The sequence below is a fragment of the Lactuca virosa genome, chromosome 9, assembly GCF_052849685.1.
Source record: "Lactuca virosa cultivar CGN04683 chromosome 9, Lactuca_virosa_CGN04683_v6, whole genome shotgun sequence".
Classification (NCBI taxonomy): domain Eukaryota; kingdom Viridiplantae; phylum Streptophyta; class Magnoliopsida; order Asterales; family Asteraceae; genus Lactuca; species Lactuca virosa.
In genome coordinates, this window is record NC_136434.1 from 216,728,663 (window position 1) to 216,743,960 (window position 15,298).

The following is a 15,298-nucleotide window of genomic DNA, read 5'->3' on the forward strand; positions in this document are numbered from 1 at the left end:
GGTCTTGTATATTGACAAAACCATTGTTCCTGCCATCTTTTACTTCAAAGTTGAAGTTGGAGATGGGGCGTACATGCTAAGAGACACACTGACACATCCTCTTTCCAAGCACCATTTGTATGTAAGGGATGAGTTCATCATGAAACCCCCTACAAAAATATCAACATTTGTTTTTCATGTAATACTAAAAAGTATATATATATATATATATATATATATATATATATATATATATATATATATATATATATATATATATATATATATATACTGTAACACCCACAGATTCAGGTTAGTCAATTTAGAGACAATAAGCGTCAAAAATAACTTTTTTTGATATAAGATTATTTAGAATAAATAATCTTGACCAAGTTATAGTATATGTCACAAGGGTTCCGTACATATAAAGAACGCTGAAATCCGAGTTATAACAGAGAAGTTATGACTCGTCGAAGTTTTACAGCAAAACCGGCACGACACCGGGAATCGTAAAAAGTGAATTTACGATAAAATACTTTCTAGCCTTAGAGATCTAAATGAAATTCATAATATATGTTAAACCGAGAGTGTGCATAAAAAGAACGTCCAAATCTGACTTCGTATGAGGAAGTTATGATTTTTCTAAGATTTAGCATAGCAGTGTACAACCCGAAATTCAAATTTTAGATCGGTCGATTTTTAACCAAAACAGTCTAAACGAGAATTTAAAATCTCATTAATAGGAGCTCAACGATAAAAAGACAGTCGAGAACTGAGCTCGTATGCGAAAGTTATGGACGAAACTTAGTCCCTACTCTTCAAGCGCGGTAAATTCGATACCGATTTGTAAATCTAAGATGTAATGAGAATTAGCTGACGGCGTCTAGATGAAAGTTGTAGTACTCATAAACACCAACACGTGGATATAAAGAACGTCAAAAATGGAGTTCGTATGAACGAGTTATAATTTTTAATAGCACATTTACGTATTAAAATAAAGCGTAAATCATATATACGTCTACATATATATACATATGTATATATCATTAGAAATGTATCGACGATGCGGTCGTTATAAGACTAATGTTGAGTACTTTCGACATTAGTTTAGTACAAATATCATTAAATCTATTTAAAATAGTATTATAAAGGGGTGTTTAATCATTTAAGTAAATATAGATGGTGGTTTTTGAAAATTCAATTACTATAAATAAGAGCCTCTAGACTCTCATATTTCTTGCACCATTCTCTTGATTTAAGAGTCTTTCTCTTCTTATCCCCCGAGCATTTCGGTCCTTCGTGATCCGACTTCTCTTTTAGTAGTTTTAGTATATTAAGGTGAGCACTGAAGCGCTGCAAGAATCTTTCTTAGAAAGATTTAGCGACGAAGTTCTTAGTAGTTTTAGTTATGTTTACTCTATTTTAATATAACTTATATTTAAAATTAGTATTGTTATTATGAACTTATAATAAATATTTGGGCTATTATTATGACTTATATAAGTGTCGTTATAATTTCTTTTTAACTACTCGCGGTACGGGGAATCTGGTTTAAAGGGACGCATAGGGTTGCTGGATTTCAGAAGTGCTATATGCCAAAATGGTCCTGCCTTCCGGTGTTTATGTCTGGCCTCTGTCTGTACATAGTGGTTGGAAAATAGTGTTTAAACGCTTATATAATAATAATAATAATAATAATAATAATAATAATAATAATAATGCTAAGACTAATAATTAGTCATGGTAAATATTAGACTAAAATCTAGTGGTAATAATATTAGGTTTCGTCGAATGAAAATATATTGTTAAGAAGAGAAGCGCTGTCCGAGTTTGGAATCATGACTTTAACAAGTGAGTGCATAGTTACTTTCATCTTACACATATATATGAAGTATTTTATATAAATTACGTGTTATGTGTGCATATTATCTGTATACTTGCTATCTTTGCTGGATGAACGATTTTATACATGTTTTAAATAATTTAAATTGTATATGTATTTTATATCTACAAAATATGTTGGGTAAGACATGGGTAGATGAACGATGAGGGATGAAAGCTGATATAGAGGAACATTGGCAGTATGGACGTAGTGCCCTATAGGTGAACATTGCAAGCAATGGACCTAGTACCCTATAGATGAGCATTGGCAGCTGCGCCACAACCTGTAGATGTTTTTGATCTACAATGTACTCTAAACATCCTAGCAGCTGTGCTCTAAGGATAGCATCGGCAGCTGCGCCTAATAGAGAATATCATAACCTTGGCAGCTGCGCCTAATAAAGAATGTCACAATTCTGGCAGCTGCGCCTAAATGATAATATTGGCAGCTGTGCTTAATAGATAATATTAACAGCTGTGTCATTGGCAACGATGGACTTCATGCCTATTCCTTAGGAATAAATAATGATGAATAGATGATTCTTAGGGAAGATACTTAAGAATAAAGAAGATAATGGGGATGGGTAATTGGGTTTATTGTTTGATGATTAAACATAATAACTTTATTATTGTGGGTTGAAAACCCTATGTACTCAACAGGTTTCCCAACATGACCCACTCAGTTTATTTGTAGCACAGGTGTCGATATGAAGTTACATTACACTGAGAGATTAAGGAGATGTAAATCACTAGTGATAATGAATGTAAGTACTGTTTATGCTTATGTTTCTGTATTGACAATGACATCCCAATGTTTTAAAAATGAATAAAATACATTTCTTCGGAAATGCTTGATAACGTATTTATCATGTTTTTCTGGGAACAAATTCCGCAAAACTTTTCTTTAAAAGGTTACTCTGATTTTCAAAATAGCATAAACAAATCGGTCTTTTCTGACCGTGAAAATGGGGATGTCACATATACCTCCTCCATTACTGCATTGAGAATATCATGTACATAGCCATGGATAACCTCAATGAGTGTCGTTATTAATAGATCATGTTCATCTATAAATATCATGTACATGATACTGAAAGATCTTGTATGCTCAAGAATCATATTAAAGTGAAATTGCTAAGTAACATATGATACTAATGTGTCACACTAACAACAACTTGATACAATTGATTATTTATTAGAAATTGATTTTAATAAATATTCAATAAACTCTTATAATTAAATTGGAAATTATTTATTTCCAGGAAATAAAAATTTTCGTTAGCAGGTAACATTAGATAATTCATATGACATGAGTTAATAAGTCATGGACAACATTTTGGACTAGATAAATCCTTTTGTCTTTTATCAAAAAGTTAAAATTTATATTTTATAAATCAATTTATAAAATTTATAAAACTTTGACTTTCTTTTATAAAACCTATAACTAGTTAGACTAGTTATGCACTTTTGATTATTTTATGCAAAAGAAGGAAACATGGCTTATAACTTATTTTAATCTAGAGAACATGTCTTGAAAGCATGAGATTCAAAAACTATAAAGTGGTATGAGTTATCTAAATGGCAAAAGACCTTACGAGTAAAGAACTAGCTTTTAAAAAAGGGCTTGGAACTCTTTCATTTTGCTAGAATTAAAATACTATAAAGTGGTATGAGTTATCTAAATGGCAAAAGACCTTACGAGTAAAGAACTAGCTTTTAAAAAAGGGCTTGGAACTCTTTCATTTAGCTAGACAAAAACTTAAGATGCATTTGTGCATGCTTACTCTCTTACTTTTGTTCATCACTTAAAAAAGAACACTTGCTTATGCTCTCTTGAATCAAATACTTGGGTATTTGCTTCAAGCTTAAGAGCTAAGAGTTTTAGACTAGCATCTACATCAAGTTGGTTTCTTGTTGGTGTCTCTTGATTTCATCATTCTTCATCAACTTCCAAGTCTCCCAAAAAGATCCAAAGAACTATAAATGTTGTTCTTTTTTCTTTTTCTTTTTCTTTGGTTGTGTTTGTTTTCTTTCCAAGCTTTGCAAGATGATCCTTGATGGGTTTAACTTGTTTATGTTATTAAAAAATGATCAAGTCTTCCGTTGCCAACTATTATGTTTTTTAAACAAGTTTTTGAATAAAAACCCAACATATATTAGGAATATTAAGTGTCATTATATTAAAACAAATGTTACAGAAACACGTTCTTGCCTATTTATCATGACCAATATTGTCTCGCCTATCACGATGTGTCAAAATTACATGTTGACGCCTAGCTAAATTTTCTTCGATATTAGACATTGCATACACAGAACATGGTTGCGAGAACAAAACTTCTACTCCTCAATTTTTTTAGCCCTAGATTCTAATGTCATAAACAAATTCCAACAACAATAGCCATGATATGAATATGGGAAGGCATGACTAACGACAATGTGGATGTAATCAACCATATTAGGACCACAATTTCGAACTTTGTATCATGTGCAAATCGTATGATAGGGGAATAGTATGTTGGTTTTCGTTGATGGCAACTACTATGCACATTGTGCATAAGTAATTTCGTTTTAGAAGAACATAGAAATATCCGAAATATACAAATGGTTCATCATTCATTTTTATCAACAATTTAGTTCCTAATTATTAGTTTGCTCAATATCCCACCAAACATATGATCATTTTTTTTAATATCTCCTATCCTGTATTTATTAGGTATTTTTGTGATTTGCCTTTATTTAATTTTGTTAATCTAAACTAGTTTTTTTATAGAATGGAAAGCTTTTGTGTAGATAATATTTGGTATAAAAAAAGATCTTTGCCCGCCTTTTCTATTTTTCCCCTTCTCCTTTCTTTCTTCCCAAGCACAAGAACCCTAAAACCCCTATCATTCTTTCACAAAAATTTCTCACAAATCAAAAACCATATCTCCTTGTTCTCTATTTGAAATATGGTGGTCGGTAGAATTACCTCCCGGATTGCAAGAACCGTCGTTACACGGTACCAAATTTCTTCGATCCTCCACGGCCGACCTGATAATCGTTACACGATTCCAATAATCGGAAACCATTTTTCTGGCTCACAGAACAAGGTAATCATCTACAACTTGAAATCATTTCCAAGTATATATGTATTCATTTGTTTTTACTGTTACGTTTTACATCAGCTAGGGTTTTTATCAGGGTTTAAGGGGCTGTGCGTTGTGTGCGAGGACTTTTAGGGGCTGTATTACCAAGTTTTATGGATTTTCATTTGAAATAAGGATTTTGATATGCTTATTGTAGTTTCTGAATCCTAGCACGAATTTGCCAAAATTTATGCTTAGAAACATATGCTTTTGCACATAGGTTCAAACTAATAAAATGACGATGAATAGAGATCGATAAAGTCTAGTCAGCCAGCTTTAGCTTTTAGCGTTGTAATGTTAGGGTTTATCGTTTCTTATGTCTGTTAAAATTGCATCGATTTCTGTTTCATATTTGAACTTGGGCATGAAAATGCATGCTTTATCATCAGCCTCTTCACAGGACAGAGGCTGCTGAAACTTATAATTATAACAATGGATGATAGTGTAATTCGCTTACTCTTTTATATATTCTAATTAACAACTTGACCTTTTTACACCAAGGTGTATTGATATTGTTGTATTTCTATTTTTGTGTTTTGGTAACTTTTGAAACTTTTGCCTACCCTTTTGTGTAACTTTTTTAAAATCTTAAAAAACTTTTGTGATTGTTGGTTTAATTGTTGCAGGTGATAACAGGTCAAATATCTCGAATACATAATTCTGTTCTTAGTTCATCAGCCTTCCAAAGATTTGGGTTCTCATCATCTGCATCTACACAACCCAATGAAAAGGGAACTTCTGAAAATGGAAAAGAAAATACAAATGATGAAAATTTGGGTCAAAAAGAAGGTTCTGATGATTTGACAATGGAGGATTTGATTGGACTTGTAACTGAGAAGGAAGAACTCTTAAAGACAAAGCAAGAAGAGATTAAAAGTTTGGAAGATAAACTTCTTCGAAGCTATGCAGATATGGAAAACGTTATGGCAAGGACAAAAAGAGAGGCTGAAAACTCAAAAAAGTTTGCAATTCAGGTTAGGGTTTAATGCAATCTAATCACATAATATAGCAATGGAAACAAAAATAAATAAACCCTAAAAACCATGATCACATTACTAAACAATTAGCCATTCAAAAATTTTGTTGTCCATATAACATGATAACTTCAAAGTTTAGACTATATTTTGTTTTTTTTTGGATTAAACCTCAACTTTGTTTTTTACCCAAAGAAGACCTTGCATTTTTTTCATTTATTCTGATTCAGTCCTTTTAGTAGGTTTACCAGTAATTTTCCGGAAAAGCCCTCAACTTTTTTTTCCTGAAAAAACCCTTAGATTTTTACTTTTTTTCTTTTTTCGAATAAACCCTCAACTTTTTTTCTCTGAAAAAAGGGTTAATCACATAAATGACCTTGTATTTTGTGTTTTTTCCGAAAGAACTTGTATTTTTTCTAATTTTACCCTTTTAGTAATTTTTTTTCCATAAAAAATTGTAAAATGTGAGGTTTTTTCGAGAAAAACTAAAAAAGTTGAGGGTTTGTTTCGAAGTAGTTAGAAGGTTGAGGGTTTTTTATTGAAAAAAAGACAAAGTTGAGGGTTTTTTCGGAAAAAATGAAAATATATAAGGTTTTTTTCAGACGAAAAATATAGTTGAGGTTTAATTCGGAAAAACACAAAATAGAAGGGCTTTTATGAGATTAACCCCTGAAAAAGTTGTCTAATGTGAGGTTTTTTGTAAAAATAGAAAAAATCTGAGGGTTTTTTTGAAAAAAAAGCTGATTGTTTATCCGGTAAAATAAAGTCTAAAACCAAAATATTACACTTAAACTTGCTAAAAGGGACAAATTAACAAAATGGAAAAATGAAATGTCATTTTTAGAAAAAAAAAAATTGTTGAGGTTCAATCCGGGAAACACTCAAAATATATAGGTCTTTTATGATATTATTATTAACCCTCCAAGTAATTGTCCACATATTATATGTATTTAAACGGGTTGAGCTATAGTTAAAAAAAAAAAAATCAACTCTAACCCAATCCATTTGACTAAAGAGGTAGAAAATGTCGGCCCAAACCTTTAAACTTTTGGTTAGGTAATTTTTGCAAGCTATTAATGTTGGTTTTACTGGATATTCTATGGTGCAGAATTTTGCAAAAAGTTTACTAGATGTTGCAGACAATCTAGATAGAGCATCATCAGTTGTAAAAGAGAGTTTTGCAAAGCTTGATACATCTGGAGACACTGCTGGAGGAGCTGTTCCACTTCTGAAAACACTTCTAGAAGGTGTCGAAATGACCGAAAAACAGCTATCAGAGGTAACATAATCTTTCAAATCTACTTTCATTAAACAACATTTGATTGATGAAATTTGTTTTTCTCTTTTTCTTTAGGTTTTCAAGAAGTTTGGAGTGGAGAAATATGATCCAACAAACGAAGAGTTTGATCCAAATAGACATAATGCAGTGTTCCAAGTACCCGATCCTACCAAGGCCCCTGATACTGTTGCAGTTGTGCTCAAAGTATGCGATGATTGAAATCCTACCACCAAAACAAATTTAATAAAAAAAATAACGTTTTAATTTTTATTATCAATAAAGTTTAACCTAAATTGTTTTGATTTTTGTAGGCGGGATACACGTTGCATGATCGTATCATACGACCTGCTGAAGTTGGTGTCACCATAAAAGTTGACTAGAACATGTTTGACCTTGATATTAATTATATCTTTTGAACCTTTTGATTTACTTCATTTTTTGTATCGGATGTAATAAAATATGGATATGCATTAAAGGCTGTTGAAACTTATATTTGAGAACAAACACACACTGGGGGTTATTTGATTTAAACCTAAAGATGTCACACAGAGAGAAGGATTATCTACAACATAGTCAACAAAGATTAATTTACATGAATCCTACAAAGTACACACACTTAATGACAACTTTCATCATCTTCACATCTTCACAATCATGTTCATAATAGAGCTCTTAAGTTATTCAGCGTGCAAAACCCCTCTGAGCAGCCTTAACCCAGTCAGCCACTTTGTTCTCACCACCTAAATCATGATCTTCATCATGCTCTTCCATTTCCATTGGCTGGTGGTTCAAGTCTTCGGTTGATGGCTCATTCTGAGACTGAGGCTGAGGCTGAGACTGATGTTAATGAGATAATTATACATAACAAGTTGTACTGTGTTTGTTGTTGAAAATAGTAAGTAAAAGCTAATGTAAATTAGTTTGGCTTCATTACCTGAGATTTAGCTGAAAGGACATCATCAAAGTTCCTTTCATTTTCATTATCAGTTTCTGATGTTTCTTGAGCAATAGGTTGATGTGTCTTGCTTTCTTCTTTAACATCATTATCAGTCCTTTCAGATTCCTTTTTCTTCTCCAACACTACAATCTGTACAAGTAATTATTGAACTTAGTACACACTTATTTTACCAAATGTTCACCTTTCTGGATTGATACTAAATACTGATAATATGTTTGTAAAAATTAATAACGATAAAGCAAATAGGTAGTTCGAATTTGAATCTATGGTACTGAAAATAGCAAGAACACAGAGTAATTGATGGTAATTACTTATTTTGATGATTTAGATCGATAAAGGGTAAAATTGAGGCAAAGTTAATGTTTCTCCTAATTTAGTAATTTAATTTCGAAACGTAACTCATGAATTTGAAGTAAAACGAATAAACAGAGATAATTCTGAGAGTGACTTATCTAAAAGTAAAACCCCAATCAGTTCGATAAAACCTAACGGAACGTTAAAAACCCCAAACTTAATATGCGGAACTTGAGCTTACCGGAGCATACCGCAGCTTCCGCCGCGGTCTTTCTTCTGCTCCAGACTCCGTTTCTTCGCCGGACGGAGCTGAGGAAACAGGAGTCCAACGGCGAATTCGTACAGTAGAGACGTTGCTGTTGTTGTTGTTGCTAGAATTGTTGTTACTGTGGTTGTAAGTGATGGAAGAAGACGATGATGAGACATGGACCCACTGCTTTTGCCACCTTCTCACCGGTCCGGTGAACACCGGCGCAGAGCCGTACCGGGAAGATGGTCGACCGGTACGCGAGCCGATTCCTTCCATAGAGCAGAGACAGAGATTGGACTGGGTACTGAGAGTACAACTGTTGTCGAGTACTTTGAGTATTCGATCTTCAATGAGGACCAAGGAGCCATGTCTACGGTGAAAACGACGCCGTATGTCGGTTTTCGGGGTTTAGCTGGGGGTGGATGGCACGTGTGGGTTAAAGGGTCAATTTTTCAGTTTGTACCCCCTACTTTTTAACACTTTTAATTATATACTTCTTCTTTTCCATTTTTCTATAAATTTATATACACACATGTGTGAAAATTCAAATATTGTATGGCATTAACAAAAACTAGGTGAAAATACAGAAAAGGGACTTAAAGCATCGGTAAGCAAAAACCTATATAGTAAGTAGTCTGGATGCTAGACTTTTAAACACTATCATTTGAAAAAAGATGTGCTATAAATACTCTTTTCATTAAGATATAATGTCATATCAGAAGAGGTGCACAAACATTATTACACTCACATGTAGAGATACACAACATTGAAGGGTAAGTATAAAAATTGTCTTTAAAAATCAAAAAAGAAATCTAGTAACTGAAAACATCATTAGTGTACTTTGAACCGAGTAGCAAGATATGTGATTAAGGGGTTGTTTTATAGTTGTTATTGATTTAATCTAATTGAGTTAAGGTTTGATAGAGTCAAACTAAATTATTAATCAGATCTAATAAGAGACCTATTGTAGGCTATATTACCGAATTAGAAACTGCTGATTGTGATATCAAATAATACTTGGTCAAACTCAATAAAAGACATATCAAACAATTCTAGATTATTGATATATAACATAATCACTAAATTAATTACCGACGTTTAATTGTTTATTACTACTTTAAATAGATTATTGATATATAACCTTGATTTTGATTTTGAACTATCAAAATATCTAATTCGTGTTTTAAATATAATTGAGTTTGTTATTCAACTTAACTCGTAAACATTCTAATTTGTGGTTCAAATCTAATTGACTTTGTTATTCAAGTCAGCTCGTAAGCAATGCGAATTGAAAGTGTTAACAAGAAACCAATTAAGGGACTTTATATGGTAAGGTGTGACGTATAATGATCTAAAAGGAAATGAATGTAGAATTCAAAGTCTTGTAAACTTATGGGTGTAAATGAGTCGAGTCGAGTCGATTATTGCCCTGAAGCTCAACTCGATTAAAATACTCGAGCTCGAAGCTCGACTCAAACTCGCCTTGAGCCTAAATTTGAATCTCAGACTCGGCTCGTTAAATATTCGATACCGGCAAGTTCGGCTGGACTCGACTGACTCGACTAAGCTAAATTAGAATCATTAAAGTTTAATAAAAAATTAAAAATATTTCACATACTAATACATTGTCCAAACTAGCAAATAATTCACAATAAACTATTTAATGTAAATATAGCATCAACCATCTATATCATTGTCTTTATTTATATCCAAAATATCAAAAAAAAAAAAAAAAAAAAACATTCTACCATCATTTTTTTTTTCAAAAACAATGACAAAATTGCAAAAAAAGTCATTGTAGTTTGTCAAAACTTGCTACTTGGATACAAATTTTTTTGGACTAGCACCATTGGTCAAAAACTTTTATTTTTTTTACAATTTTGGACTAGTACAATATATATATATATATATATATATATATATATATATATATATATATATATATATATATATATATATATATATATATATATATAGAGGTTCAAGTGTTTAAAGTAATTATTGTGTTATTGTATGCATAAAGGTGGGCCAATCAAAATTTAAAAAATAAATAAATAATCAAATAAATAAATAAGGGTAATTTAGTAATTTGATAAATAATTTCTACAAATACACTCCTATAATTATGGTAATTACTTTGACCTACCTTTATCCATTTTTAAAACAATAAACAATATTGTATTCTATCCCATTCGATCCTCCCTAACCCTAGCTCCAAAACAGAGATTTCGCTCTTTCTCCTCCGAATCAGAGGTGCGAATATAGGAGGAGCGATTTCAATCGGCGACAAGGCAGGTCGTCTATCTCTTCATGTACTTCACATGCGTGTATTCGAACCTTCTCTCGTTCTTCCCATCGTCTTTCCTCCAATCGTCACCGTCTTATCCCCAATATCCACCGCCGTTCTCCTCTTCGCCGCCACCTCCGCCAAATCTCCACCGCCTTGCCATCCCGCCTTCATTTCAGTTCTCGCTTCTCACCTGTAACCCCCAAAGCCATCGCAACTTCATCTCCACAGTTCTCACCTGGTATGACTAGGTTGTCTTATTCACGACTGATTTACCGGATTAGGTTGTCTTATCACTCAATTTCACTTATTAATGTTAATTTTAGGGTTTACCGCTTGTTTGCAGATGCTATTGGCGCTCATGATGATGTTGCTTAGAAGCTTGGATTTGAGAAGGTCTCTGAGTAGTTTGTTGAGGAATGCAAGTCGACAGCTGTTTTGTATAAACATAAGAAGACCGGTTGCGAAATAATGTCTATGTCAAATGACGACGAGAATAAGGTCTTTGGCGTAGTTTTCCGAACTCCTATGTAAGTTTCCTTTTCAGAATCTAAAAACTGTTGTGTATTGTTTACTGCTCGTATGCATTGTAATTGAGACAACTGATTTGTCCATAATCCATTTGTGCATAACTGCATATGTTATACTAATCGTCACTTCATCCAACTACTAATGCAGGAAAGATTCAACTGGAATTCCTCACATATTGGAACACAATGTATTATTTGATACATAATTTGGATTAATTAGATCTCCTCTGTTTGGTAATTAGTCATTTTCCTTTTGCATAATATTAAAGCGATAGTTGAGAACTAAATATCAGACAAAGCGATAATTGAGAAGACAATGTGGAGATCAATTTGTCCCATGAAGTATGAAAGTAATTGTTTAAAGGTGATTATTTTGACCACTGTAATTGTTTACATTTTACTTAATGCTTTTTAATTATTGAAAGCTTTTTATCATATTCTATTATGTTATGATAATGCTGTGCAAGACTATCCATTGTGTGGGTTCCTAGAAAGACATATTGAAATAGATGGATTTGATGTTTTATTTTAATATGTTCAATTTGAAAGTGTTTGGCTGCATTTTATGAATTGATTCATATTTCAATTTATGTTTTTTTTTCTTCTAATTTAACACTTCATTTATGTGGACAGTATAGGATCTTGACAAGGTTGAATTCTGAAAAGGTATCAAGTATGTTTATGTAGATGATTCAATGGATGATATTGGTAAGATTCCAATTCTATTGGAATGGAATCACGAATTCCAATTCTGTTGGAATGGAATCACGAATTCCTATTCTGTTGGAATCACAGAAGTTAATGCTTGAAGAACGGACCACAAAATTGAAACGGACCACATTATTCTTTTAGAATGTATTAGTCGTTGTTAGATTTTGATGTTTTCTTTCCCGTTTTGAAAGTTTTTTTAGTTTTATTCTTTAACAATAAATGTAATTCTTATCAATTGTTACCTGTATTCTATAAGAAATAATTTATTTTTTGATTTTATTCTTCAATTTATTGTTCAAAAATTTGTTATTCTACCAGAAGTTTTTAAATTCATGATCAAGAAATAGGTTCAAGAATATTTTTATTATTTATGGTTCAAGAATATTTTTATTTTTGAGTAAATAATTAAATAAATAAACATATTCTGTCAGAATGTCCGAATTAAAATAGTTATAATTCATAAAATCAGATTTTTAAAATTAATAGAATCTATGATCCCTTAAAATATGCAATTTTCCTTTATTAAATCTATATTAATTGACTAAAATACCCTTGTAATTAAATTAGATGATATTTTTCAATTACATTTAATTCAATAATATATATTAATCACTTTCTTAAAATAAGTAAAATTGATTGGCCCACAGTTATGCATACAATAACACAATAATTACTTTGAATAGAATAACCTAGGCCTATATATATATATATATATATATATATATATATATATATATATATATATATATAGTATTTCGCCAGAAACCACTCCTATTGTCAAAAACCATCGTCACTGCTAGAAATCGCCACTATGGAAACCATCGTCGTTGTCGCTGGAAACCTCCACTACGTCTCTGAATTCACCTTCGTTGTCAAGCTTTTTGATGATCTACAAGACGACATGGACCTCTTCGTCGGAACGCCTTTGATCTGAAAACCCTTGTCGGAATGTCGCCCTCGTCTTCGACGACGTTGAGCTCCATTCTTCGACGACGTCGTTCTGATATTTCCATATCTGTTCGTCGTCGATTTTCAAATCTACATCGATATGCAAGATACAGAAAACCCTAGCAACCGCCGTTGTTACTCGACTTCACCGGTGTCACCCATTTCGCCACCGTCGTCGTTTTCTTAAACCCTAGCTCTAGGCGGTTTGAACTTGAAGTTTCTAAAGTAAAACCCTTTTTGAAATCTATGTTTTTGATTAAGGATTTAGGTTTATTGAAATATTTTTTGGGAATTGAAACTGTAGATTTTATAAATGGAGTTTGTTTATGTGACATTCCTATTTTCACGGTCAAAAAAGACTTTTTTATTTATGCTTATTTTAAAACAGAGTATTCTTTATATTGTGGAATTTGTCCCATAAAAGTATTTCCGAAGAAATGTTTTCCATTGATTATTAAAACTTGGGATGTCATAACCGATACAAGAAACATAAGCATAAATGTAGTCATTATAGGCCTTACAATTTCTTTTATACTATGGCATATCATTCCTCGAATCTCTCATCATGTCTGAACATCATTATCTTTGTACTGCTTCCTATGATACAAAGAAACTAAGTATAACATGTCACAACTTATCATTTCACACAACCTTTTACTAACTAATATTTTCTTTGATACTATGCACAACAGTACATTAGTATTTTAGGTGAGTACAACAATACGATAATACTTTGGTGACAACACAACAGGTCACAACTTATCATTTCACACAACCTAGGAAAATTGGATGCCATGTATTATTTGGAATCGATGTTGACTCTGTTATTTGCTAAGTGTATGTTTTCAAAGTTATATAAGATTAGGAATGCATAGCCCTAACATGATGGATTCTGCCTCATTTCATGTTCCTTGTTTGGTTGTGGACTTAGGGTAAAAACTTTATTTGACAGTCTATGTGATCATGTTTATGTATAACTTGCATGCATAAGGCAACCAGCGGTGTTGATTGAGGTTTCTGGTTCTGTGAGGATTGAGAAATCCTAGAAGAGTCTAGGATATGTGTGTGCTATGTTGTATGAGTTATGTTTCTAAGTATAATATGGTGAATTGGAGGAATCGGGCCTGACCTTGAGGAATGTATATGTAGGTGTGGAAAGTAGTATTGGGCCCATACTACTGGAAGCACAAGACCTGTACCTAAGATGAGTGCAGAGCTGGAAACTCCAAGGAAACCGGTGAGGAGAAGTCCCATTAAATCTCTTTATCGATTGTTTTCTATGTTGTATTTTCAGTTTGAGGAAGGTTATGACTATGCGAGGAGGTTCAGGTTCAGAATCGGGCTCTGGTTCGGGTTCAGGTTCAGGTTCAGGTTCAGGCGCTGAGCCGATTGATGAGAGGCTGCATGAGCTCATCACAGTCGAGGTTACTCGTGGCATCCTTGACGCTACCCTGGTGATTTTCGGTACCGTCAAGGAGGGGATTATGGAGATCATACAGGAGCGGATCCGGTCATTTCGAGCCGAGATTGCCGCAGGACAGATTGGGGATCGAAGTCCCTCATTCCGGGAGTTCAAGCCACGCGGAGCACCTGAGTTCTTTGGGGTTAAGGACCCCATCGCTAGCCGCTGCTGGATCACTGACATGGAGAATGCTCAGCGAACGGGCTTTTTCCCCGAGGCGGAAAAGGTGGGATTCGCGTCCTGTTTGCTGAGGGACAGAGCGCAGGACTGGTGGGAGGAGGTCACCAGGGCGGTTGAGACGACAGTTGTTATAGTGATGACTTGGGAGGATTTTATGCAGAGGTTTTATCAGGAGTTTGCACCGGCGATTGAGGTGCAGCAGCTGGTGAGGGAGTTCAAGGACCTTCAACAGACTACAACCACTGTGGTTGAGATCACCACCAAATTCAAGGAGAGGGCATTGTTGGTTCGGCAGTACGCTGTGGATGAGGAAGATGAGATATCATGTTATGCTGAGGGATGATATCAGGGAGTTTGTGAGCTTTTCAGGGTGCAAGACCCTAAATGATATGATTGAGAAGGCCTGTGAGCAGGAAATTGAGTTGGAGCTCCGGACGTAG

At 33.4% G+C, this 15,298-nt stretch overlaps 2 protein-coding genes across 4 annotated transcripts; one reads left to right on the plus strand and one right to left on the minus strand.

Annotated features, from left to right (window-relative positions):
* The first annotated feature begins 4,680 nt into the window (after positions 1-4,680).
* Positions 4,681-7,769, plus strand: LOC145137397 (grpE protein homolog 2, mitochondrial-like). The gene is made up of 5 exons (XM_079071521.1): positions 4,681-4,949; positions 5,612-5,959; positions 7,068-7,238; positions 7,314-7,442; positions 7,550-7,769. The coding sequence occupies exons 1-5, from the start codon at positions 4,809-4,811 to the stop codon at positions 7,616-7,618; spliced, it is 858 nt and encodes a 285-aa protein (XP_078927647.1). The 5' UTR covers positions 4,681-4,808; the 3' UTR covers positions 7,619-7,769.
* Positions 7,770-7,796: 27 nt separating this feature from the next.
* Positions 7,797-9,103, minus strand: LOC145137398 (uncharacterized). 3 transcript variants are annotated; one of them, XM_079071524.1, is made up of 3 exons: positions 8,732-9,103; positions 8,173-8,325; positions 7,797-8,057 (listed from the first exon to the last, which is right to left on the minus strand). In XM_079071524.1, exons 1-3 carry the CDS (start codon positions 9,014-9,016, stop codon positions 7,920-7,922), a joined length of 576 nt encoding a protein of 191 aa, XP_078927650.1. In that variant the 5' UTR covers positions 9,017-9,103; the 3' UTR covers positions 7,797-7,919. The 3 variants fall into 3 exon arrangements, with proteins under 3 accessions (XP_078927650.1, XP_078927649.1, XP_078927648.1); XM_079071523.1 differs by having other exon boundaries at positions 7,797-8,069; positions 8,732-9,101; XM_079071522.1 differs by having other exon boundaries at positions 7,797-8,075; positions 8,732-9,101.
* Between the last annotated feature and the right edge of the window lie 6,195 nt (positions 9,104-15,298).